This window comes from Callionymus lyra, chromosome 4 (genome assembly GCF_982586985.1).
Source record: "Callionymus lyra chromosome 4, fCalLyr1.hap1.1, whole genome shotgun sequence".
Taxonomy (NCBI): Eukaryota; Metazoa; Chordata; class Actinopteri; order Syngnathiformes; family Callionymidae; genus Callionymus; species Callionymus lyra.
Genome location: NC_141821.1, coordinates 38,555,284 through 38,581,503, shown reverse-complemented (window position 1 = coordinate 38,581,503; position 26,220 = coordinate 38,555,284). Strand labels below are relative to the sequence as shown.

The window sequence follows — 26,220 nt, the reverse complement described above, 5'->3', positions numbered from 1 at the left end:
TTGGTGACGGACAATGCTTGATTGTGTACACAACGTTCTTACCATCTCTTAGCATTTTCTGACTGGATTGTTGGATCACTAAATGTCCAGTATTTGTATCGTTAACCAAAGTTACTAAAACTAGCCATTCTAATTGCATGCCCCATTTGAGATATGTGAAGCCATAAAAGTTATTTAAAATAAATGTACTCACTACATTCAGCGTTTGTTTTAACCTCCAGCAGAGCATCTTGAATTGGAAACAAAACAGTTTATTTTGGTGAACATACAAAGACGTACACACAGACGTGCACAAAGATCACATCACAGCAGCTATTTACAAGATATCAGAAAGTGTTATTCCCTAAAAAATATTTCTACAAAATAATTTTAATCCTACATAGTTAAAAACTTGATTTTGAGCAATAAAAAAAAAAAGGGGGCATGTGGGTGTGACAGATGAGAAGCTCAGCGGTAGTAGCTGCCGCCACACTGACGTCTCTGGTCATGGTAGGGAAAGTAGTGATGACGCACATGTCGACTCCTCATCACATACGGGTGTTGCCTCCAGTGTGGAGCCAGAAACCCTGCCAGAGAAACAGAACCTTCACATCTAAACATTAGGGGTGTGCATCTCCGATATAAGACGATTTGATACGCATCTAGATACATGTGGTAAGAAATGATTCAGGAACGATACATTTTAAAAACAAACGATTCGATAAGGATTTGATCCGAGCCGATTCACGGCAATATAATGGAATCCAATGAGTCTGTGCAAATTCTTTTTTGTCCAGGTCAAAGGCAACTAGGCAATTGAATCAGGACAACTGGACTTGGTTTTTGTCTGTGAAGACGTTTCTTATCCAAGTGGCTTCATCAGTTGGAAAGACTAGCAGGCAAGTCTGACTAGCCGCTGACGCAGACAAAAACCAAGTCCAGTTGACCCGATTCAATTGCCTAGAGTAATCCGATATAGTTCCTCGTTTAATTAAGACATTTTACATTATGTATGATCCTAAAATGTGATATAGTTTACCTTTATAGTAATACGTTTAATAAAAGACTAGCAAAGAAGTTTTTTTTTTCTTTTTTGACATATGAATAAAGAACCATGTCACTTTGTTTATTACTCCAACATGTTACACTCTAAGAACTTTGAAAAGCCTTTCTGACAATGAAAACAAACGTAATATTCAATTTCACTGCCACACAAATTAGAGAAAAAGAAACAAGTAAATTTCAACAAGGATGAAATAAATAAACCTTTTGGAGAGAGGTCTCTGTTTCTTACATTGTTCTTAGATCTGAGCCTACTCAAACTAATACAATTTCGGTCCTTATTGCCACTCTCTCTGCATTTAACAGCTGGTATTTGACTTCATCATAAAACTGTTTTGGAATGTATATTAACTGTAGTTTTTCCTTTCGGAAGTCGAAATGTTTGTATTGCTTTGTACAGTTGTGCGTTATTATTAAACAAACAGTTTCAGCCGATCAGTTGGTTGGTGTCAAAGTCACGTGTGTCTTCAGACCAGGAAATGAAGGGATTTGTACCTACACCGGCATTCCCCAGAGGGCTTTGCGAACGGTTGACGCGGTAACCAAAACAAACAAGATGGCTGCCGCATTCTTACGGTGGACATTTTCATTTGGCTTCGAGAGCGGTTTTAAAACCACTAAACGCCGCCATGGATGAAGTTAATGTGCAAATAGCTGTTGAATCGTTGCCATTTTTTGCATTGAAACGGCCCTTTTCGCCGGGGCCCCCCGCGCGTAACTCCATACAACGAGGAACAGGGCGGGAGGGCCCGTCACACAAACACTGACGTCACAGTTATCCACGTCACTGACAGATTTCCACCTGTCCTGGGTGAGACTATGCGGCCCACTGTCCACATGGCTCGACAGAACATTAAGAGGTTTCCTGTTGCAATTCTGCCGTCAACCACCGTCTTACAACGGGATATTAAAAACAACGTGTCGGTCTCAGGAAGAAATGACATGTTTACAGAGAGAACTGTAAGATCTCCTCCAGAAAGGAGCCATCACGCGCATATACGGCGCAGAGATTGAGAATGGTTTCTTTTCCCAGTACTTCCTGGTTCCAAAGAAATCAGGCAGGATGAGACCAATTCTGGATCTGTGCCTTTTATTCTTAATTCTTAAATGTTGACAGTCAGACAACTGCTGGAGCGTGTCCAACAAGACGATTGGATGACATCAATAGATCTGACAGATGCCTTTTTTCATGCAACCATCATCCCTCGTCACAGAAAATATCTACGTTTTGCGGTAGGGGACGAGGTTTTCGATTACACTCGCCTGCCGTTCGGGTACTCCCTGGCTCCGAAGACGTTCACCAAGTGTGTGGAAACAGCAATGGAGCCATTAAGGTCAAGGGGGTCCGAATATTGACATATTTGGATGATTGGTTAATCCTTGCACACAGGATTGGGGTTTCTGGTCAACATGACGAAAAGCATGTTAGAACCAAGTCAACAAATGTCTTACCTCGGTCTGCATCTAGACTTCAGAACTATGACGGCTCGACTACACCAGTTGGATAAGTAAGTAAGTAAGTAATTTTTATTTGTATAGCGCTTTTCCAGACCAGGGTCACAAAGCGCTTAAACAGATCAAAACAATACTCAATAAAGTATATACTTTAAAGGGCAAGATAAAACTGATAATACAACGGTAGTTCCAGAAAATCATAAAGGTTTCGAAAAACCTAATTTCTACCAGCCAGAGATATAATGTCCCTACTGGGTCTTATGGCAGCGGCCCACCTCTACCTTACCTTACCATGTGGCCAGACTGGGCTTGTTAAATATGAGGCGTCTTCAACAGTGGTTTGGGCGTCTCCGACTTCATCCAGTCAGATTGGGTTGTGTACATCAGTACACTCATGCGTTCATAGACGCGTCCCTGAACGGCTGGGGCGGGACCTGTGGACAGGACACTGAAACACAAATTACCTAGAACTGCTAGCGGTTCAAAAGGTCCTCCACCATTTTGCTCCTCAATTAGAAGGGAGACATGTGATGGTGCGATCAGACAACTCCACAACAGTGGTGTATCTGAACGGGCAGGGAGGAGAGAGGTCACCGGGTCTACACCGTGTGGCAGCCTCCCTTCTTTGTCCCTGCGAGCTCAACACATTCCGGGTTTGTTGAATGTGGGAGCGTATCGAATGTCTCGAGGGGGAGCTCTCCATGAGGAGTGGAAGTTCTCCCCAGATATAACGTCACAGATCTGGCGCCGGTTCGGGAGGCCAGTCACGGACCGATTTGCCTCCAGGGAGAACACAAAGTGTCCTCTTTTGTTTTCACTGAAGGTCACAGAGCATCCTTCTCTGGGGGTGGATGCTCTGGCCCATCCGTTGTGGCCCAGGGGTATTAATATTTAAAAACTACATTTTGGCCTTAAATAAAATAATCTTCATTTTTCTCATATATATATATATATATATATATATATACACATACATACATACACACACACACTCAATATTTATCCCGGTCATACTCTATACCAGGGGTGGGCAATGCGTCGGTGATTTAATAAAATATGATATTAGAAAATAGTAAAGAGAGTTCTGATTGGCTGCTGTGCATGTCAATCAAATGGTTATTGCGCCGATTGGTTGACAGTTTGATTGACATGCACAGCAGCCAATCAGAGCTCCCGCCTCTTCCACTGAACACACGGCAAAGTTCATATGAATCGAGAATAAAAAGAGCAAAACCTGCTATAGTCATTTTACGCAATTCAGAAAAACGATATAGAATTATAAGCTTGTTTTAAAATATATATATATATATATATATATATATATCGGACAAAATAATGTGCGTTTGATCGCTTCAGGTCTTCTCTACGAGAGTCACAGAAACATGACGTCAGTTCCATCAAAGTTAAGCTGGAGGTTCCAATGAAAGCGCACAAATGCTGGTTTTCATTTTGTGATCGCGTCCTTAAAACACACTTGTATTAATACACCATCACATGATGACCATTTGTAAATTACCTTTATCTCACGAATATAATGAAAATACGCTCAAACCCAAACACGTTGTGCAGGTGAGCCACACATTCTAATGACGTCAGAGACGATCAGACAAAGCGATGATGATGTGAAGTTACTGGTTAACAGTTTTATTCTCGTTAAACTTCATCTGAAGATGTTTTAAATTTTTATAATCCACTTGTGTGATTCATATCAAACATGTTTAAAATTAACAAATATAAACTGTTAATTTGAATTCATGCTTTCATTTGTTTTTGTTTTTCCATGAACACAGAAATGGAGAAATTTAAGTCTTGTGCTTCATTTAAATACTGTATGATCGACATATTGAAATGGAGGCATGGAAAGGGACCCCGTCTGAATTCTTTGTTGATTTTGATGAACAAAGGAAAAGGGCTTGAATTCGTTCACAGATTCTTACACATGAATATTTTTGTGCACCATTTGGGTTCGAATGAATGACCATTTTTAGTAGGAAATCAATGCAATTCTTAGTACATATGAGTCTGACCTTGTCTGCAGTGGAGGATGAGATTTAAAACAGGCTGACACTGAGCTTAAGACCAGGTCTTATGGACATTTTTGTAAGTTACTCTCAGAGGAAAAGTATCTTCTTATGAGGAAATATACTCCTCGCTGACTGACTCTAGTTATTTATGTAAGTCAGTATTTCTATGAAAATGATTAAATCCACACATCATGACTGATTATCAGTCCATTCACTTCATTCAGTGCAATTCATGTAGTCAGTATGTTCTTACTTACATTGAGCAAATTTGATCAAGGTAGATCTTTTGAACTTGATCATTAGAAAAGTAGCTCGCGAACCGAAAAAGTGTGAGCACCCCTGCTCTATACCATCAAATCCATGTTTGCTAATCCTTTTTAAAATATTTTATTAACTTTTTTTCTTTATCCATAGATTGTTTAAAACAAATTTAGATTTTTAGCCAATTGAAAAGTCTCGGATCATTAAATATGGCAGATTAAAGGTTTTGAATATAGAATAATTAAAACACTATTTCAGCTATGACTTATGTCAATGTCAAAGATGACAGGTTTATTTAGCTATAAATCAGTATTTATCCACAATTGATTACTGCAATAGATGTAGACTAACATCCCACAAAACATCACAACAATTCAATATAGAATTTTTTTAAACCATATTAGTCATATGATGACAACAAAAAAAAAAGACAGATTTATGCTATAACTTGCAAGAAAGGCGAGGATATCAGTCTAATAAAATCATAGTAATAATCTTTTAAAAATGTTACCCAAGCCCATGCGTGTGTGTCAGTCTTGTGTGTGAAGAATGCTGTTGAGGTATGAAATAACCAGTAGCCAATTGAATAAGCTTCCTTTTTGGGTTTACATACACTTGTAAAACTGACACTAAAAGAGTCAGTGCCTCAACAACCATCAAGTTCACCGCATGTCACTGATGGTTTTACAAACGTAACAGAAACAAACGCTCACCACTTCTGTAAGGATCGTGGTGAAACGGGAGATGTGGAGGCAGTGGTGGCAACATTGGCCGGTCAAACATGTGTAAAGCTTCATGTCTTCTCTGCTTGTACGGGTGATATGCTGGCACATGATGGAAGATTCCTGGAGGAGAAAAGAGAGATTTTATTGTGATCCGTTCACGACAATGTTCTATGATATTTCTTCCTATATAGTAGTTGCAGGTAATGCTGACTTCTCAGTGGCTTTGGAGGCATCGTGATAGGTTGGTTTTGCGAAACAGAAGTAGATACATTTGTGAAAGAAACGTTGATGGTCCCTCGAGTAAAATCCTTGACAGTATGTTGCTTCCCCTTCTGGTGGTTCTCTGAAAGGAAAGACACACAAACATCTCAAAATCACAGAACAAACCAGCAACTCCTCTCATTTGACATCAGCAATTTTACCATGAATATGACGCCACTAACCAGAGATATGACTTGATATTAGTGAATCATTGATGGGGACCCATGAAAGATCAGAGCCAACGATTATAAAGCAGAGAGTTGTATCTAGTGGTCTCTCAAAATGAAGACAATGTATGATACCCTTTACTTACTTACCTCATCAACTGTTTCATGAGACCTCATCACGACATCAGGACATCATGCCTGACACTATGGTGTGCAGTACAGGTTCCTCAGGAGACAGTACCGGCCCCTCTCCTTTCCCCATCTACACTTAAGTTTTCTGCTACAGGTCCGATCCGAGTCTCGTCCAGACGTTCGCTGATGACACGTGTGGACATTGTCGGATGCATCAGGGACAACAGCGAGGACGAGTAAAGGAGTCCAGTTCGTGACTTTGCGGACTGGAGTGAGAGGAACCACTTGCAGCTGAACACCTCAAAGACCAAGAAGTTGGTCTTGGACTTTGGGAGGTCCAGGATAAAGCCACGTACTGTGGTTTGCATGAAGCTGGACTCACTGGTGACATTTGCAGAAAGGAGATCACTGGAGAAACTACTGTCCATCATGGATGATGACAGGGACTCATTCGTTCCTTGTGCTATTCGATTGTAAAAATCCGAGTTTGGGTGCAGGAGCAGAGTGAAAAGATGATTCTATTCTGTTATTCTTTGTATCCTTTTCTTTGTGTCATTTTTCTTTGATCCATATTCTTTATACGTAGATTTCTGTCATTTGTATTTTTGTCAATAACGATTCACTAATAAATATCAAGATTTAACTTGAATAATGTTGATTAACAAATTCAAGGACTGCCTTTTCTTCTTTTTACCATATTTGATTAGTGATTAAATAACCATTTAAATAAACAAGGCTTTCATAGTTTAAAGGTTGATTGACGGCTCTATAACAGGGTGTGTTTGAATGGTTACCAGTTGCACAAGTCGCGGCCAATGAAAAATGTAGATTTACCCAACAGGAAGTAAAAGTCTGATTTTGATATCTTCTTTTCAATTTTTTGAGGCCAATTTACTTCGTTATCTTTCAATCAACACATTCCAGTTTTACTTTACTATTATGAAAATCCATAACCTTTGTCTTTTATTATCTTGCACAATGACATCTTAACAGGACACAATAATAACATCAATTATAATTACTTTGATTTTAAGACAACCATCCGACTGATGGACAGATGACCTTTTAATATATGTTTCAGGTGAATTTGAGCAACTGTGTGATATTTTCTCACCACCATGAGGCAGACTTAGCAGAGGCGGTCGGGTCATGGTCACTCCCCAGGCCTGGGACACATGCATCATCAATAGGGAGGTGATGCGTCGGTGCGCTATGGCGTTCCAGTGGATGCCGTCGTTGGTGCGGTGCCGGAGGGAGAATCGGAACAGGTAGTGGAGGTCCAGCACGTCGACGTCATGAGCTTCTGCCAGAGTCGCGCTATAGAAGTTGGCTTCAATGACGTTGTGACCCATCTTGGGTGCTTTGTCTGCCATCTGAGGAGCAAGAACAGCTACTGGTAAGTTTCATTCCAACATAAGAGAAGGAGGAATGTTTCAATTAATGACTTCAACCATGATAGAGGGAGAGAAAAAAAAACCTCTGGAATCATGAAGCCTCCTCTGATCTTCTCAGCTAATGGCATGGTCTGGGTCCATATCACCAAAGTTTCATCGGGTAGAACCGAGACCATCTCTTCAAAGACCTCCGACAGGTTCTTCTTGTATTCTGGAACCCAGTTGTAGCCGTACCTACAGACATGCGTGTTGCTGTGAAATGCTTGTGAGTTTTTGTTGTTCATCCATTTACCTGGAAATGTCCCAGAGGCAGGAGTTGAGGATGACAACATCTGGCTTTATCCCCCGTCTGAAGTCTTCCAGGATGCTACGCATGTACCTGGAGTAGACCCGGGTGACAAAATAAAAGCGGACCAAGTGGTGAGAGGACCTGTACTGCCGGACTTCGCGGTAACTGGTGCCGTTGTTAAGTTGGTTCAAACAGCCTCCTTCGATCAGGCAATCCCCTTGAAAGGTCACTTCGCCCTGCAAGTCATCCGCGTGAGTTGAAGGTCACTTGTTCAGTCTAAGGTCAGTCCATACCTTTGTTTTCAGGTGAGCAGGCGTCAGATATTTGTCCTTCTGCAGCAGAATGACTATGTCCTTATAGAGCGCCCGCAGATCTGAAAGTTAATACGTTTAATTTAAAGTTTATTCATGTCTCAATTAAGGTGATCTTCTCACTTGAGTCTCCTAAAACCACCAGAAACTTGTTGTGCAGCAACTGGCTGACCTGCTGGTGACTCACACAGCTCTTCATATCCTGGTTAGACAAAACTTGGATTAAAACTTAATGAAAGTTAATCAAACATTTACACAGTTGTTGAGATTGAAGAGTAACAATAAGTAATGGTGTTAAAGAAATATATGCAGGGCAAATTAGCATATCTCCTCATATTTGTTTACTTTTACTCTGAGAGTAACTTCACCTCACGTAATAAGAATTGCTTGATTTCCTACCAAAAACAGTCATAGACTCAAACCCAGAAAATGTTATTCAATCATCTGAAAATATTTGTCTCTGTGCGTGACATGAATCCATGCAGTTTCCCTTTGTTCATCCAAATCAATGTAGAATTCACAACTCTATTATAATATGTCAAAAAATATTTAAATTAACCACGAGACCCGAGATTCTCCTCACTGTGAACGCTAGTTTCACCACTGTCTTGTATACCTTTCCTTTCATTCTGGCTGATGCTCTTTTATCACACATTACCCCTGACACTTTTCTCCACCAATTCAACCCAGCTTGAACACATTTCTTCACCTTTTTTACAATCTTCACTGCTCTAGACCCCTAAATACCTAATACCCCCCACCTTATTTATCTCCACTCCCTGTAGACTCATGGTTCAACTTGGGTTCCTATCATTCAAACACATATTCTGTCTTGCTGCGGCTAACCTTCTCTCCTTTTTAGAGCATATCTCCACCTCTCAAGCTTTTCCTCCACCTGGTCTATGATCTCTCCACAGATCACAATGTCTTCTGCAAACATCATAGTCCATGTCTAACCCCATCTAACAGTCTGTCTATCACTACAGCAAACAAGAAGGGATTGTCAGGCTATGTCATCTGCCAACATCATAGTCCATGTCTAACCTCATCTGTCAGTCCGTCTGTCACCACCGCAAACAAGAAGGGATTCAGAGCTGAACCCTGATGTAGTCACTGTACTGCATCTGTAGTACTCTGTAGGCATGAAACCATACTGTTGCTCACAAATCCTGACTTCTGCTCTCAGTCTAGTTTCTACTACTCTTTCCCAATACTTTATTGTATGGCTCACCAACTTTATTTCTCTATTGTTACTGCAATTCTGAACATTACCCCTATTCTTAAAAATGGGCACCACCATAATTGTTGGTATATAACAGGTATATCATCAAGACCATCTCTCTTTCCATTCTTCATCCTCTTCAATGTTTCCCTCACTTCACCTTTACTAATCTCTGCTTTTCTAATGGTTCACTTCATCTACCATTTGCTCCCTCGCATTTCCCTTATTCATTAGCTCTCCGACCAGTACTCTTCCCATCTTTAGATTAGTTTTGTGGCACCTGTCAAAACATATCCCTCTCTATCCTTAATCACCCGAACCTGCTGGACATCTTTCCCATCTCCATTTTTCCCACCTGTATAAATCATTCTCTTTCTCCTTACTTTCCAACTTTCGATTCGCTTATTTGGTTTTGCCACAGGATTTACATCGGATGCCCTTCCTAACCCAACCTTCTGTATTTATCAGGGCTCGGGACCGGCTCAAAAAGACATGTGTGACCCCTTAAGGCTGCATTAATAGAGTATCCGTTGTAGCTAACGGAATTCAAGCTAGCTTACTACCAAACGTATGCTAAGGACTCCAAAAAAAGTTATCTTCACATGCTTTAAAACCATAAACCAAATATAGAGTCTATTATTATGCACAGAAATATATGTTAAAATGTGAACTCACCATATTGATGTGAAAACGTACAATGTTGCGACGCTAAATTTTTGAATTGAGTAAGTGGAAATTAGTGATGTTACCGACTGTGTCGAGGCTTCGAAGCGTGTGTCGAGTATTCCAGGATTTTTTTCATGAAGCGTGTATCGAGGCGTGTGTTGGTTACGTAGGTGGTGACGTAGTGATGACGTTCGAGGCCTCGCGAACCGAACCGTCACGTGACTGGTTCGAGCAGCGCTGCTTGAACGAGTCACGTGACCGGCTCGAGAAGAGCTGAGTGAACCAGTCACGTGACCGGCTCGTGAAGCGCTGAGTGAACCAGCCCGTCACGTGACCGATCGGTAATCGCTCGTGAACTTCCCGCGAAACTCAGAATAAAAGTGGCCTCGAAACGCAATGGAAACGAAACATCTCTTGGATTGGCGGATTGTTGACTATAGCAAACTTTGGTTTACTACTAGTATCATGGAACCGGCGAGAAAAAGGCATTTTTCCCCCGTGTGGCAGCATTTTGAGCTGATCTCTCCTAGTAAGGTATAATGATGTTGGAATATAGGCTGTGAATCACAGCCTGTGATTAATATATTCTCACAGACACATACACACACCCATTATTATATATACTATATACAGTATATATATATATATATATATATATATATATATATATATATATACATATATATACACACACAGACCCATTATTATATTTTACACATATAAAGTATATATATATATATATATATATATATATATAAAAGATAATAATGGGTGTATATATATATATATAGTTTCCATTGGACATGCCTTGTACTTATATCCATCTTTTTTTTTTTCATTTTGAAAAGGTGAAGTGTCTGTTGTGTTCCCAGGAAATTGGATACAACAACAACACTTCATCAATGCTGAGGCATTATAGGGCCCTGCATGAGAGCTTGGAGACGACCATTTAAATAAAAATGAATAATTATTTAAAAAAAACAAGGTTGTCAAGCACATTTTTTAATATCAGAATCATTTGCGCACAAAGATGCAATGCTCCCAATTGTCCACATGATGGCATGGTCGTGCAAATGAAGCCTCACGAGGCTTTGCTCCAAAGATGAACTACTCGGCTGGGAGGCTTCAGTGCTTCATGAGGCTTCATCTCGCCATCACTAGTGGAAATTACCAAAGGAAAAGAAACGGAGAAGTTAAAGGAACATCTAAAAACAAACAAACGTCTCTCGAATGTTTCGATTTTAAATTGAGCAACTCCAGGTGCACACAACTGAGTGTTGCGTTTTATTACCGTCGGAGAAATGTATTTCCATAAAAAACATACGTCTTAAATAAATAAAAACATTGACAGTTAATCATCGTTCTGTGTTCTCTTACTCTCTGTTCCCTAAACTCAGACCGAGAGCACGTTTTGAATTTATTTGTAAAGTTTATGTCGGAACATCTCTACGTCATATAATATTGATCATCCGAGATCCGAGGTAACTGGAACGCGGCATGATAGCTGATGTTTTTTTTATTTCATATTAAATATTAACATTACATGTCTTATTTCTGTGGTTTTAAAGCTAGTTGGATAGTCGATCGTACGACTTTTATCGTGCAGTTGTAAATATATCGATAAACCTCTTAGATTGAGCATACATGTTTTTTATAGCCATAACTTATTATTACTCTTCTGTATCAACAATCTTGTAAAAAATGTTTGAACACATTTTAAATCAAGTTCTCACCAGGACATAAGCTGTGTGAGTCACTAGCAGGTCAGCCAGCGTTTGTTTCGTTCCTGAATCATTTCTTACCACATGTATCTAGATGCGTATCAAATCGTCTTATATGGGAGAGATGCACCCCCCTAATGTTTAGATGTGAAGGTTCTGTTTCTCTGGCAGGGTTTCTGGCTCCACACTGGAGGCAACAGAGTATGTGATGACCAGTCGACATGTGAGTCATCACTACTTTCCCTAGCCTGCTACTACCACTGAGCTTCTCACACGCACATGAACTTTTGTAATAGCTTTACACCATGTTGTGTTTTCAAGAACAAAACTTACTTAGACTTTATTAAGGAACAAAAAACTTCTCTGGATGTTCACCAAAATAAAAGTTGCTCTTTTCACTATTTAAGATGCTCAGCCAGAGGTTAAAGCAAACACAGAATGAAGTGAGTACATTTTTTTTTCAGTAGAAGAAAGTGGAAATTAAGTATAAACGTTGTTTAAATGCGAGTCTAGTCCATCAGGAGTTTGTGCACTTGTGCCAGCTGCTGCTGGGACAAGATCAGTTGGTGAACTTGCTCTTGTCCTCGAGTGCAGGGAATCGCCACACGGCCAACAAACACAGTCCCCTCTTTCTTCTCTCCGTCAGCCTGCAGAACAAAAACGACTTGAGAACCCCACCAACACAAATACTCTGTTTTAACCTGGACAAGATAGGAGGACTGTTTTATTAGTAAGCAAGTAATTTTTATTTATATAGCACTTTTCCAGACCAGGGTCACAAAGCAATAGGGAATATCGTTTGGTTTTGCCCTCTTGTACGGACATTCATTACCTGGCCAGGTGAGAAGAACACCGTGTTGCTCGAACTCCACTCAACCAATTCTGTATGTATGTATGTATGTATGTATGTACGTACGCATGTATGTATGTATGTATGTATATAAGTATGCATGCATGTATGTATGTATGTATGTATGTGTGCGTGTTTTGGGTCAACACATTATTCTGGGTTAATCCTGTGACACATTTAAAATGAAGAAAGATATTTAGAACTAATATTAAAGTATGTTATACACCTCTTTGGATCATGTCATTTTCTTCATCCAGAAGTGTATAATGTTCAAAAATAGAATATACAAGTCCTCGTGTGAAATACTCTCCATTTTTTTCCACGTCCCGTCGGGGCTCAGTAGAATAAATGGAATTTTGCCCGCCCCTGCACTATACCTTCACGTAAGATGATACTGGGAATGTGGCGAAGTCTGTAGCAGCTTTGGCTCCGGGCTGGTTGCTGATGACATATTCTGCCACCTCCCCCTGGCAGACAAAGAGGAAGTTAAAACACTTGTATGGTCAGACGATGCATTAATTGACGGTGGTGGATCACCTTGAGTTTGTTTAAAGCGTCGCTGAGGTTCTGTAGTCGAGCCGTCTGCTCCAGTAGCTGAGCACCAGGACTCACTGATGTGCAAAGAATCAGTAAGTTCACAGTTAAATACAAGATTACCGTATTTTACAGACTATAAGGAGCACTAAACTCTTTAAATTGACAATTTGACAATGTGCCTCAAACCAATTTCATGTGGTACACAGCACTCTATGATCTATTAAAGTCTTACTAAAAATGTTGATAAACTATAAATACACCACGGGGCTCAGTAGTATTATTTCATGGGACTCCATCGCGGGGCACCAGTTTTATTTCACAGGGCTCCGTAGTATTATTTTGCGGGGCTCCATTACTTCGTGGTATTAATCCTCTGTAGTATAAACCAGACAGAGCCTTGCGGTGTAATATTACAAAGCTATCAGTCACACAGTAGAAGAAAGTGCACCTTCTAATCTTATAGGAAAAATACGGTAAGCATACGACCAGTTCCACAGTGATCTACCAGAACCGATTCTCTACATACACACCTGTTGTCTTCCTGGTAACATCCACCACCTTCACTCCAGCACTCAGCTTCAACAGCGTGGCCAACAGCTGGTCAGTTCGACGGTAGATTCCTGTGTTGAGTCCTTCAGGAGGTGTAGAGACGGACTTTGAAACCTGTGGCAGTTTGGAAGGGCGGAGGGGAGTAAGGGAGGCCAGCTGTGCTCGGATCTTCTCGGCCTAGAGGACCAGAACAATGTTAGTTTGAGTTTATGGTAAAAAGGAGTGCCGACAGCAGAACCAAATGACCTTTAGTCGGTTGTTCTCGTTCTTCAGATACTTAATACCAAGTCTCTGGGATTCCACCTGCTGCCGAAGGAGAGGAGAGTCCACCACCTGTAAAGGACCAGTCATGGAGGATGGCGGACCTGCTGAACAGACAATCCAGGGCATCATTACAATCTTACATGTACTGTATCAGCATCACGCTGAAGGATCTTAAATCTCACCTCCCACTGATCCATGAACAACAGAAGCAATTCCTGCCACTGCAGGCCCCCGCAGACCCTCAATGGTAATCTTGGATTGGTTGTTGATACGTTGTTTGAGTTCGGCCTTCTCAGCCTCCAGCTGGTCAATGTCAGCCTGCAAGGCATCCATGGTCTCCTCAAACTCCCTGAAGTATTACAACAGAAATGATTCAGAAAAGAGAGAGAAGAAGTTTAGTCTCGTCCGCCTACTTCTCTTTCTTCTTCAGAACCATCAAGTTATCGTCCAATTTGTTCTGGATCTTATCCACCCGCTCATCTGCATCTTTTGTGGATGTGTCTAGCTTTTTCTCCAGTAAGCTCAGACGCACGTTGGCCTCACTCAGCTCCTCTCCCTAGTGGGCAAAACAGGCAAATAATTAAACGTGGCGACATTATATATAATGACTTTCTAATAAGAAAAAGTCTCAATATGAAGGGGAAACCTAGATCAACTTGAGGTAAAGTTAACAAAAACATTTTGGGTGCTTTATTTTATTCTCTGTAGCAGGAATGTCAAACAGGAAGTAAGAGACAGAATTTGAGATTGCATTTTCATTCTTTGAGGCTAAATTATCCCATTTATCTCACAGTTTGTCCTTTCTCCCCCAGACACATTCCCTTACTTTTAGTCGGTTTTAATCCTATTGTTGACATCCAAAATCCCTGTTCTTTACCTTAGATACTGACCGCTCACCATATCAACATTGACATTCATCTAATTGATTTTAAGACAACCATCCTTGAGGTCACATAAATTCACTTCGCAGGCCAATTTTGTGCATTATTTTAAACATAAATCATATAAAAACTTTAAACAAAACATGAAAATACAATGTAAATATCATAAATATAAATGCATATATGCTTATCTATGATAAAAAAGAATAATAAAAAGAAATACAAACAATAAAAAATACAGACCTAAAACAACTAAGTAAGCAAGCTTTGAACATTAAGGTAAGAAAAAACGCTGCATGTGGCCCCCAAGCCACGCTTTGTCCAAACAATAAAGTTACTCTACCTTAATCTTCAGTGACTTCTTAACCTCCTTGATAACTGATTCCCTGTCTTCCAGTTTTGCTCCAAGTCCCTCAGCATCAGTCATCTCTGCCCGGACACTGGCAGCTCGGATCTCCACCGGAGCACTCTGGAAATATGTGCAAAGCGTAAGAGTACATTACGGATTATACTGCATTTCATATAAATAGTCAGGTACCTGGCCCTGAGGTTTGTCAGCATCGTACTCTCCCTCCTGCATGGCAGTGGCCATCTTGTTCATCGTTGAAATGACGGAGCTGCAGGACTGACGAAGACTCTCCATAGCGTTCAGACCCTGAGCACCATAGACCTTCAAAGGAACACATTTAAGCTTTTTAATGACATATTGTTATGCTCAATAAGTATTTCCTTAAACATTGATTTGTTATATATATATATATATATATATATATATATCTGAAGACCAGTTTTTATCCTTCCCCTTTAAAAGCTAAAATAGAGTTTTTGGAAGACGATGGATGGATTTCACCTACAAATATTTCTACATCTGCATCCATAACGATTTGTACATTTAATAAAATGTGGTTAAAATGTTTAGTATGCATCCCACAGTAAGTAATTATTATTTTTAAAGCATCTTTTCTCAGACCAGGGTCCCAAGCGCTTAAATAATAGAAAAAACATAAACCATTAAAATACATACTTCAAAGAAAATTAAGAAAAGGCCTGCAAAAATAAAAATATCTTAAGATGAGAGGAAGATCATTCCAAATCTTATTGTCATGGTATCTGGATTTTGAGATGACAGTTCAGAAAAATTGGGTCACCTGCTCCACCACTTTGCAGACTATGTCCTCAAGTTTCAGTGTGTTGAGTCCTTCCTGTTCAGCCACAGTTGCGATCATCTGTGCTCCTGCTGCTGCCACCTCTTGTAGCACAGCCACCACACGGGTCAGCTGCCTCCTGCACTCAGTCAGAGACTCTGACACCTGCAAGAAAAACAAACCCTTGAACCTCGCTTTTGATCCAAGTATTTTTTCTATGAAAGTATATCAGTGCCATCAGAACATTGAATGGTCGAATTTAACATTTAAAATGTAAAACATTTTTTAGATTGAAATGTTGTTGGGTTTTTTATCATTCAATTATTTAAGTGTGTCAACAATGCATTGTTCTCACCATCACAGAAGACAGGGGTGACTGGAGCAGCAGGACACACGAGAGAATTTATCGTGCGAAACAGAACTTTGGGTTTTTTCTTATTTACTGTTAGCGAATGTAGTTGGGTCAGTAGGTTGGTTGAAATTAACATTTAAATGTTGAAAGTTAATCCTTGACAAAAAGAAGTGAAAATTATAATTATTAAAACATTGTCTCAATTCAATATATATTTGTATTCATAGCATTTTTGATTCATTATTGTCTGGGGTTATGAAAACATATGTTTGAATTTAAAATTCTACAAATGAAACAATATTGCATTCAAAACATTTATTTTTTAATTAGAATATCAAACTATATGTGTAAAAAAGAATATTAATAAATATTTTAATGTTTTATTTAAAAAATAAAACTGAACAGAAATTTTAATATAGAAATGAGTTATTTAAATTTGAATAATTCAATATAAATAACGTAATGTTTTAGAAAACCTTTAAATTAATTGAAACAACACATTACTTAATTTATAACGTTAAATTCAACCATTCAATATTCTTATGGCTCTGATATACATCCATCGAATTCAAACTTACTTCAGAGCTGAAGCTAAGAGCAGCTGGAACGCCAACTACATCCATTCCTGGCATTCTGCGGCGAATCTTCTTGCAGAACTGACGGATATCAGAGCACGAAGTGTCCAAATCTTTAAGTAGGACTGCCAGACCAGAACTCTCCTGACCATCTGACAAAAATGCACGCATACGGAAAACTTCCACACCCATGCATTCCAAGGCACTCTGGGTAAACTGCAGGCCAAATAAGAAATTAGTCTTGGATACAAAAAAATGGACACGAGGTATTAAATTCATTAGGTTACTTTGATGTGGTCACCAAGCTGGATGGTGCAGTCTTCATTCAGATCTGACAGGTGGACATGGTAAAGTTGCTGGAAGACACAATGATATTCATTTAACAGAGAAGCTGTCACCCTTGAGTGAGTATTGTCAGATTTTATGTTACCTGATAGTATTTGATTGCCTTGGTGAGTGGCTCCACCTGAACAGTCTCGTCCAGCTGATCTTTGTGTAGCAGGTCAATGAAGTAATCCAGCGATCGCTCATGGAAGCTCATCTCAGTGTACAGCGTTCCCATACGCTTGAAAACATCCACACTGCACGAGTTCAGTGCTCTGCAAATTTACAAAACCCTTTGGTTAGATTCATACAGTGGTGGGGATGTCAGCCATCATTTATGCAACCTAAAAGTCTTTGAAGTGCTTGACCAGTGGTGGGCAAACATGTTTTATACAGTGGCTGTGAGGGGGCATTCAGAAAAAATAAATCAAGCATAATATTCTAAAATTTTCCTCTTTGTATATTATAGCATTATAAATTGAAACTCTTTTTCCCAAAATACTTTTTTATGTTCACTTACTGTCTATCTTTTGGAGGAGAAATAAATATTCACAGAATTCACAAAGGCAGAGGACAAAAGTCCTGAAACAAAAAGCCCATCCTGAAATTTAAAAACTATAAATAATGATCTCTGACCTCTTGAGAACCACATAAGGTTCACACTTTGCCCAGGTCTGTGCTTGACAATGTTTTAGGGCATGGACGTCAAACTCAAGGCCCAGGTGCCTAATCTGACACTCATGACAGTCATTTTATGTGGCCCGCCAAGATGGCCAACTCAAAATAGGTCAGTGGTCTTGTTGATATGTAACGTACTAAGATGTTTAATACAAACGAAAGAACATAGATTAGCAATGTCAACAAAAGTAATTATAAGCCATCTTTTCACCTCAATTTATGATTGTCCTACTATGAATTCTAAAACACTGATTTTAAGAGTTAGATTTACGATTTTCACTCACTGTTCGTATTTATGCAGAGTAGTCTGAAGCAGGTTTAAGGAGTAAACCAGACCAGAAGCGAAGCTGCGCTGTTCTCCTGGTGGTCCTCGGAGAGCAGTTCCTGGTGCAATGATGCTGTTCAGGTCGAACTTCTCCTGAGCTTGTTTGCTGATCAGCTCTGCCTGAAGTGAGCGAACATATTTGGATGGAGTCAAAGCAATAGTGACAGATGGCTGGAGAGGATGGAAAATGAACTGCTGCTACCTTGCAGATGATCCGCGGGATGAGAAGGAGGACCAGGATGCAGTCGTGGTCACCTCCGTGACGCAGGAATGAATCAGGCATGAAGGAGGTGAGCAGGGACACCTGCCTGTTGGACTGTGCCACTTCCATTTTCCTCAACTCCATCTCTATGGCCTTGATAAAAACACACAAAGAAAACAACTATGACCTTCTCTTCCTCTTGGCTGCCTTAGTTTAGAGATAATAGTGCTCATTGGCCCACCTTTGCATATGCTTTGGTCTCTGCAAACTTGATCTTGAAGTCAAACAGCTCTGCAGCGGGCTGTTGAACTGTCTCACTAGAGGCAATCTGCTGACTCATCAGCTCTTTGTTGGCATCCTGGTGGAAGAAAAGAGAGTCAGTCACATGACTCCTCAACTGCTAGAAAATAGAAACTCTGCTCACCTGAAGGCTGTTAGTGAGGTCTCTATATTTGTTGATGGTGTTCTGGTAGTCTGCGACCATCTCCTGTGCTGCCTCAACTTTTTTTTCTGCCTCCCGTACCCTGCCTGCACTCAGGTCCAGCTGCTCCCGGAGCTCCATCTCAGTCTCCCGAGAATTCTCCTGCAGCTCGTCGTTCATCTCGTTTATTGCTTCCTGGTAAAATCATCAAGAGCTGTATATTTATACTGTTAATTCATGCAGGACAAATGACAAAAAATGAGGCTCACCAGATCTGTTACAGTTTCCCGCAGCTCTCTGACCTTCTCTTCCAAGTCAAGGTTCCGCTCAGTGAGCGTCTCTACCATCTCCTCAGAGCCCAGAGCTGCGTCCACCTAATCACGACCAAGACGACCATGAGTCTCTTGCAACAGTGTCAACATTAATAGTTTTTATCTCCATGGGCTTCACCTGCTCTTTCAGCTCGGCCATTGTCGTCTCTGCCAGCTTCAACTCCTCCTGCAGCTTCTCCTTCTGGCTTCTGAAGGTATCCAGCTCAGAGCTCTTCTTCTCCATCTGCTTCTGTAGCTTCACGTGTTCATGTTTCTCTGAGGCTGACAGGTCACGCATTCTGTGGATATCATACAAGACAACAACTTGATGGTGCTCAAACCATTTTTTGTACTTTTTAAACTATGACTTGACTATAGACAAATAAGTATTTGTTGCATTTTTTTACTTTCATGTTCCCCCTAAAAATGAGGACAGAAACTCAAAGATCCTTCCATTTACTACTACTTAGTGCTTATTGTTGTTTTGACTAGCACACATCTCATTGTTTTCAGCCAATATGGCTTGTTTTGGCACAACATTGATGATTACAGACCTGACCAGGGCCTCCTTCAGTCTTGCGTTCTGCTCCTCCAACTGCTTTACTTGGTAACTGGATGCGGCTCCATCAGAACCTGAAGGAAATGAATTACCTAAGCATCACACTGCAGATGCAAAGCAGAAATTCTAGTGGATGCCAAACCTTTCTCAGAGATCTCATGCCTGATGATTTCCAGATCCATCGAGAGCTCCTCAACCTTCTCCTTTAGAGTGTCTACTTCCACTTGCAGGGACTCTGCCCGCTCCTCTGCCATCTCCTTGTCTAGTGTAGCCATCTCTATGGCATCAGCTGTGTCCGACATCTCCTCCATGTAACGGTCTTTAGCTTCGTGAGCCTCACGTGCTTCCTGACAACAAAAAATAAATAGTTAACGGAAACTGAAACATTGATTTATAAATATTATTTTTAATGACCCATTGTACGTAGCTGACAACTCAGGAAAACTACTATTGAACCATGTAAGCATTGACTTTTTCTTTTTTACATTTTGTTGGATTTAGATGAAACACTTCAAATCCTACTTCAAGTCCACTAAATATGTGGAAGGCATAAATGTCACAACCTTCTTTGCTTCCTTCAGCTGCCTCTGCAGTTCATTCTGCTGCTCCTGCATTTTATTTTTCCACTCCTGCAGCTGCTCCAGTTGGATCTTGTGCTTCTCCAGCTCCTTCAGTTTGGCCTTGTCCTCAGTACGCTTCATCTTAAGTGTCTCAAGCTTCTCCTCCAGGTCTTTGACCTGAGCACGCAGTGATTCCTCCTCCTTGTAGTCAGAAACAAGCACAGTTTAGTTGTTGAATGACAAGAAATAGCTACTAAATCACCAAATATTTGCGGTGGAAGAGTTAGGTCCTATAACAGTCAGTGTGAGCATATAGACTTCGAACATAAGCCAGCCACGGGGTTATAAAAATCTTTCCATTCCAAAATATTATGTTTCTTTGTTCATACGAGAGAGAAATAGAAATTTAAAGTATAAACACTTTTTTTCCATATGTATGGTAAAAATGTATTTATACAAAAGAGAATGGCTTAGAATGAAATGATTGTAATGACAAGATTGCAGAATTGCCATTTTGTAAATTAGGATGAAAAACAAGAAGCAAAATATCCCAGATATATCTCATACATTTAACTTTTCAAGATGAATTAAGTTCATGCAAGATCAGAACACTATGTGGGGCCAGGCATTGCAGCCATAGAAGAAACACTACCTGCTTGGAAATGGAAGGTCCAACCTGTCAAAGTATTAAAAAAAAATTGTTTTAACAATAATTAGGAGATTATATCAATATTTAAATCAGAGTACCTTGCTCGCGGTTGCAGGGACAGTTGGGGCTAGTGATGCTGCCGCAGGTGTCCCACTAGGCTGGGGGACCACAGGAGCTCCAAAGGCTCCCTGTTGGGGGGAGAGACCAGCCTCACTGACATCACCAGAAAGTGAAGACGTCAGATTCTCACGAGACGCCTGAAGGACACGAAACGGAAATAAGAAGTGTTGCACTTACAAAGATGTTTTAAATAAAAAGAGGCTTGGTTAGATTTGTTGTTGAACTAATATCACTAACAACACCTTGTGACTGACACCTGAAGGTCCCTTTGCAAATGTAAAATCAGATTTATTTTCCCAGTGACCATATAGCCCTTTAAGAAGAGTTGAGGTTCTGGATCATACCCGTAGCAACATGTTAGGATGAGCAGGAGAGCGGATAAAGAGCGTTGGTAGGGAGGTGGCAGGGGTCAGGCGAGAGGGCGTGGTCCACTGATAGCAGCATCACAGAGACTTGATTAAAATTAGGCTTCATCCGTAAGTAAAGCCAAAATTTATATTTACATCTTGTATATGCTAAAATTAAATAAATAAATAAATTGTCATGGCACATAAAAAAGTTTCTGAATTTTTTTCTCACTTACATTACAATAGTTTGAATCAATTGTTTAACAATTAATGTTTACTATAATTAAATATATTCATATGCAATTTTAACTTTTAAAAACTTTGAATTTAAGACTTGTGTATTTAAAAATCATTTAGATACGTTTAAATTAAGATACATCTTTCTAATGTTTAAAATTAGTGAAAAATGAAATATTCTTTGTGTGTGGTTTTAATTTTTCCTTCAATGCTCCCAATAACCTGTTTATTGGACAGTTAGGAATGTTATTAAAAAAGTAATCATTTAACAAATACAAGTTCTGGAGACAAGTTCCTATGCCAATTGACCAAACCAGTTTTCATGGACAAGCTCACCTTGCCGGATCGACGCGTTGAAGACTGTAAGTGTCGCGAGATGATAGGTTAGCAGCAGATTAATACAGTTAATGTGGAAGCAAGCGAGCGACAGGGACAAGGACGGGTCATGCAGGGTAGTTGTGAGTTACCAAAACCATCAGGACAATGTAGTGAGTAAAAAAACACCTTCCATTAGACTGCAGTTACATCTTTGAAAATATAATCATGCTGATGAGAAGAGGGACACTACAAACACTCATGGTGGAGGAACCATATCTCGTGCAGATGTATTAAAAAGAGAAAATTAACCTGACCTAGTGGTTGACAGATTGAGATAATAAAACTTTTTACAGTGATAAAAATATTTTTATTTTTCTGGTAAACACTAGTAATCCCTATGTTTCCATAAACAGTTGTTAGTGCCAATAAAAGATGAAGGTAGATCTGGGATTAAGTCAGTTTTGGTATATAGTGGGTTTGATAAGGCTTCATAAAACAGAGGATGATACAGTGTCTTCAATTTGAAAGACCACTGGATGTCACAAGTTTGAAAATGATGCCAGGTTTCATTCAAATAGTAGCTCAGAACCAAAGACTATTAATCAGAGAGTGCCATCTAGTGGCCTTTCATAATTAAGACACTGTATCATGATACATAATCACCTGTTTCATGATGCTTCATCCATCCATCACTAGTGGGAAGTATGAGTGAATCAACTTAAAGCTTTATTTTTTACAAAATGAGCAGAAATATAAAATGTGCAGAACATTGCTGCCTCTTGCATCTAATATTTTTCTGAAATTGTATTCTTAATGTAAATGATTTATTTTAAATAGGCATTACCTCATTTCTTATAATCTTGTTTATTAAAACTATCAATAATCTGTAAACCACTAATCTCCCTGTGAGAGTGAGAATGAACAATACTGAACATTTCTACCTTCTTAATGTTCAGTGGAGTCTGGAACAGTAATGACAGAACACACAGCATTAATTAACACTAACACACCAACACTATACTCAGCTCAACCAGCAAGAGGTTTGTACCTGTTTGGATTTTGGAGTCTCAGGAATGTCTGTGAAACAAAAAAAAAAAAAAAAGGTAAATAGCCGATAAAGTTGCATGTTTTCATCTTGTTGTGATGTTTTACACACCTTTGGGTCTGGGTGTCCTGATGAAGGACGATGTTTCTGGAGTTTCAGGGGTGCCCACACTGGAACCTTCTTCAACCACCTGGATCTGATAAAAATAAGAAAAAGTTTAAACAGGCTTCGTTTCAAATGTGAGCATATTACGAATGCGGATAAAATGAATAGGTGGATAAAATTTGAGGTTGCACAAAAGTACATAGCTTAAAATAAATAGTAAAGGTTTTGAAGTTTGCAATATAATTTAAATTAAATATAATTGAACTTTTTTGCATCTTTAAATTGAATGTAAACAAAGAAACAAAAGTAAACAAACCAAACAACTGTTGATCTCTAGCCAGATTCGACATAAGGAAGAACGGAAAAAATGTGTTTTTCCGATAAAAAAAATAAAAAAACATATTGTACCTGAGACTGGCGGACGAATATTCCATGATTCTCCTCGCAAGTGAAGTAGCGCTTCCCCTGGACTGTACCATCATTCTTCCCCTTTGCTTCATCCAGGATAACGCCCACCCACTTACCAGAGGCGAAGAGGGTGGCACCGATATAAGCCACAGTGCCACGCTGGCCCTTACCGGTCACCTCCACGACATTGCCGATCTGAGGGAAGAGGCCGATTAATTTAGAAAGTAAAGGTTAAGCAGCTCACAATAACATGCATTTTGGGTTCACACCTTTGGAGGTTTACCGCTCTCTATGGATCCACTGCTGCTCATTTTGCTTATCAAGGGGCTGGTCAGCTGAAAATAAAAGGAAAACGATATTTTGAAAAAAAGGAAAATACAGAATTAAACTCATCATTAGGGTGTTTTTAATATTACTATTTATTTTACTTTCTTCATAGATAGGAAGTTAACCGATTTGGTTGGTTATCTTTTGCGACATTGCAAATACAAAGCATCCTTTAGTAAAGGGGATGTTATAATAGTAATGAAGATGACAGGAGACAGGAATCTCTTCAGCAGTCATTTAGAGTTTAAAAATGGATGATGAGTGAATGTTAAACTGGCTTTAAAAAATAAAAAATAAAAAAACATGCCGACACACTCGGTCATATGTCCCAGAAATTCAGAGCGCATGATAGAAAATGATAACTGGTAACAAAGATGTTCTTTGAGGACCAAACTGGGCCTGAAGCAGAGCGCCTTGTTATGAATAGATTTGGGAAGCATGTGAATGCACGCTGATAATGCAGCTGAACCATTGGAAAGTAACCTGGGACAGAGAAGTCCGATAAATTAAGCAGTCAGGTAAGTCAGACTCCTCGCTTTTATCCATGCACTTCAAGTAGCGCTGTATCTTCCTGATTTATCCAGATAAAGATGGTCATATATTATTTTTTAAATTAAGTTAAATACTCACCCGTGGAGTGTAAGAATGTCTCCTGTTCAGAGCCATTATAAAAAGCAGAGGAAAGACGACTAAACGGAATTGAAGCTGGAGCCAAATGTTGTCAACATTCCATTTGTTCACAGAAAACTGAATGATGCAGTAGGTGGAGTCAAATTTATATAAGGGGTGAGATAGATAGAAAGATAGATACAAAACAAAAAGTAATTATACAAACAAAAGAAAATGAATAAGCAGCCTAAAATGAAAAATTGCAAAAATAAAATCGATCAATTTTGTGAGCTATTTGCATATATACTGGTTTGCTACCTAATTCAATGTATCCTGCTTCTCAATAACTCATTCTTTAAGCAATAACTATTAACAAACTTTACATGTTTTCCCTCTTGGTGTGCTTCTTTGTATTTGCATCATTATAGTTATTTCGCTCAAACATTACTCTGAGATCATGTTACTTTTTCATAACAGACCCTTTGTGCTGACAGGAAAAAGGAGACAATGAACATTTCACCAGTGATCCAATTTATCAGAAGACATGTGAGTGAAATCTGTTTTTCAAGATTTTCCCACATTTGGAGGATAGAATTGCCGCAATAATGTGTGTATTTGTATGTTTACATGTCCACAAGTTAACAAAATTAAAAGCGGACAATACAAAATTAAACTTCCCTCACAAAATAACGCTTAAGGAAACCACGTTTTATCCATGCATTGTTTGTGTTTGTGCAGGTAAAATCACTTAAAAAATAGAACATTTTCAGGGAAAATATAGTTCTGCAGTAACTCTTAGTTAGTGTTTAAGGCTTAACAACAGAAAGAAACACACGTTTGGAGATAAGCTAAATGTCGATCATTTAGGATCTCCTTTCTTTAAGGTTGTATTTCAGAGTGTTAAAGGCATATATTAAATTGCTTATAATACAAAATATTGATTAAAAAGTGGAATAGAGTCGTAGTAAAAAGGGAGGCTAATGCTAATATGGCTAACCCCTTTTGGCCGTCGCTACCTGTCATTATTAAAGAATTACTTTTTAAAAGGATGACACGGGGAACTGATATTCTCTTACCAGACATACGAAGTAGAAACCACTAGATGTTCTAGCGTGAATCCCTTAAATATAAATAGCTAGCAAACTATACACTGCAGGTTGTCAAATCCGTTGTTCGCAGGTCACTTCCGGTTGGGGAGCGTTAGTGCCCCTGGTGTGTCCTTTCATTATTACATTAAAACACCTGAAATTGAAGAAGAGGCTCTTGGTTCAAGGATTCACTAAACTTACTTATAAATGAAAATTACACGCCTCTCAAAAGAGTGCAATAGATAAAATAAACATCATATGCTTTGTCATCTTGTAAGTAAGTAAGTAATAGATAAATGCGTAATTACAAAGAGGCAGTTCATTCATGGCCCCAGAGTTCAAAGGTTATATTGAATTCTATTTAGGAAAGCTAAGCTTTTTAAAAGCTTGCCCGATTATTCCCCAACTTTATCTAGTTTTAAGTGTTCGAGGTGTCTCGCTGACAATCGTCATCTTTTGTGCCGTTAATTTTGACATGATATTTTAAACTGTTTAATTACACAGTAGACCATAGTATAATGAATAGCAAGGGTTAGTATTAAGCTATATCTTGTTGTAGTTTTATACTTCCAAACATATTCGTGTTGATTGATTAAGTATATGATCGTAGGCTGTCAAAAGGTACAGATTATATCTGTTTACCTATACTTTTTTACTCTCTAATTGTACACTGTATTGTCTGAATGAGCGATGTAAATGGGGGAAAAAAATCACAAAACACACTTTAAAAATTGTAATCACTTATAAAATAAAATAAAAGGCACG

At 39.2% G+C, this 26,220-nt stretch overlaps 2 protein-coding genes across 6 annotated transcripts; both read right to left on the bottom strand.

Moving 5' to 3' along the window:
- Positions 1 to 283: 283 nt before the first annotated feature.
- On the bottom strand, positions 284 to 10,090 carry fam113 (family with sequence similarity 113). Its single transcript, XM_087790172.1, has 9 exons — positions 9,958 to 10,090; positions 8,184 to 8,262; positions 8,043 to 8,122; positions 7,753 to 7,985; positions 7,544 to 7,694; positions 7,181 to 7,439; positions 5,718 to 5,849; positions 5,495 to 5,626; positions 284 to 566 (listed from the first exon to the last, which is right to left on the bottom strand). The coding sequence occupies exons 1-9, from the start codon at positions 9,958 to 9,960 to the stop codon at positions 448 to 450; spliced, it is 1,188 nt and encodes a 395-aa protein (XP_087646298.1). The 5' UTR covers positions 9,961 to 10,090; the 3' UTR covers positions 284 to 447.
- Positions 10,091 to 11,977: 1,887 nt separating this feature from the next.
- Positions 11,978 to 25,571, bottom strand: LOC148082937 (dynactin subunit 1-like). Of its 5 annotated transcripts, XM_087790178.1 has the most exons (32): positions 25,444 to 25,571; positions 23,701 to 23,766; positions 23,432 to 23,626; positions 23,030 to 23,114; positions 22,922 to 22,950; positions 22,815 to 22,835; positions 21,892 to 21,915; positions 21,316 to 21,402; positions 20,950 to 21,108; positions 20,855 to 20,878; positions 20,206 to 20,403; positions 19,785 to 19,989; positions 19,638 to 19,716; positions 19,223 to 19,382; positions 19,042 to 19,146; positions 18,776 to 18,967; positions 18,593 to 18,709; positions 18,352 to 18,504; positions 18,109 to 18,269; positions 17,253 to 17,421; positions 17,110 to 17,178; positions 16,826 to 17,038; positions 15,899 to 16,060; positions 15,289 to 15,420; positions 15,094 to 15,219; positions 14,283 to 14,425; positions 14,052 to 14,218; positions 13,852 to 13,970; positions 13,587 to 13,782; positions 13,057 to 13,130; positions 12,897 to 12,986; positions 11,978 to 12,316 (listed from the first exon to the last, which is right to left on the bottom strand). In XM_087790178.1, exons 2-32 carry the CDS (start codon positions 23,740 to 23,742, stop codon positions 12,179 to 12,181), a joined length of 3,834 nt encoding a protein of 1,277 aa, XP_087646304.1. In that variant the 5' UTR covers positions 23,743 to 23,766; positions 25,444 to 25,571; the 3' UTR covers positions 11,978 to 12,178. The 5 variants fall into 5 exon arrangements, with proteins under 5 accessions (XP_087646304.1, XP_087646300.1, XP_087646301.1 ...); XM_087790174.1 differs by lacking the exon at positions 21,316 to 21,402 and having other exon boundaries at positions 13,852 to 13,973; XM_087790175.1 differs by lacking the exon at positions 21,316 to 21,402.
- Positions 25,572 to 26,220: the final 649 nt, after the last annotated feature.

Bases quoted from the DNA above. Each gene is read 5' to 3' on its own strand.
- LOC148082937 (XM_087790178.1), bottom strand. From the start codon at position 23,742: ATGAGCAGCAGTGGATCCATAGAGAGCGGTAAACCTCCAAAG. The intron at 18,270-18,351 runs GTAGCAGCAGTT...CGCTCACTTCAG, and splicing joins TCCCGCGGATCATCTGCAAG to GCAGAGCTGATCAGCAAACA. The intron at 14,219-14,282 runs GTAGGCGGACGA...GTAATACTTCAG, and splicing joins GTTCTGAAGAAGAAAGAGAA to GGAGTTTGAGGAGACCATGG.
- fam113 (XM_087790172.1), bottom strand. The intron at 7,695-7,752 runs GTAAATGGATGA...GCATGTCTGTAG, and splicing joins TGCCTCTGGGACATTTCCAG to GTACGGCTACAACTGGGTTC. The intron at 7,440-7,543 runs GTTTTTTTTTCT...CTTGCTCCTCAG, and splicing joins GAGGCTTCATGATTCCAGAG to ATGGCAGACAAAGCACCCAA.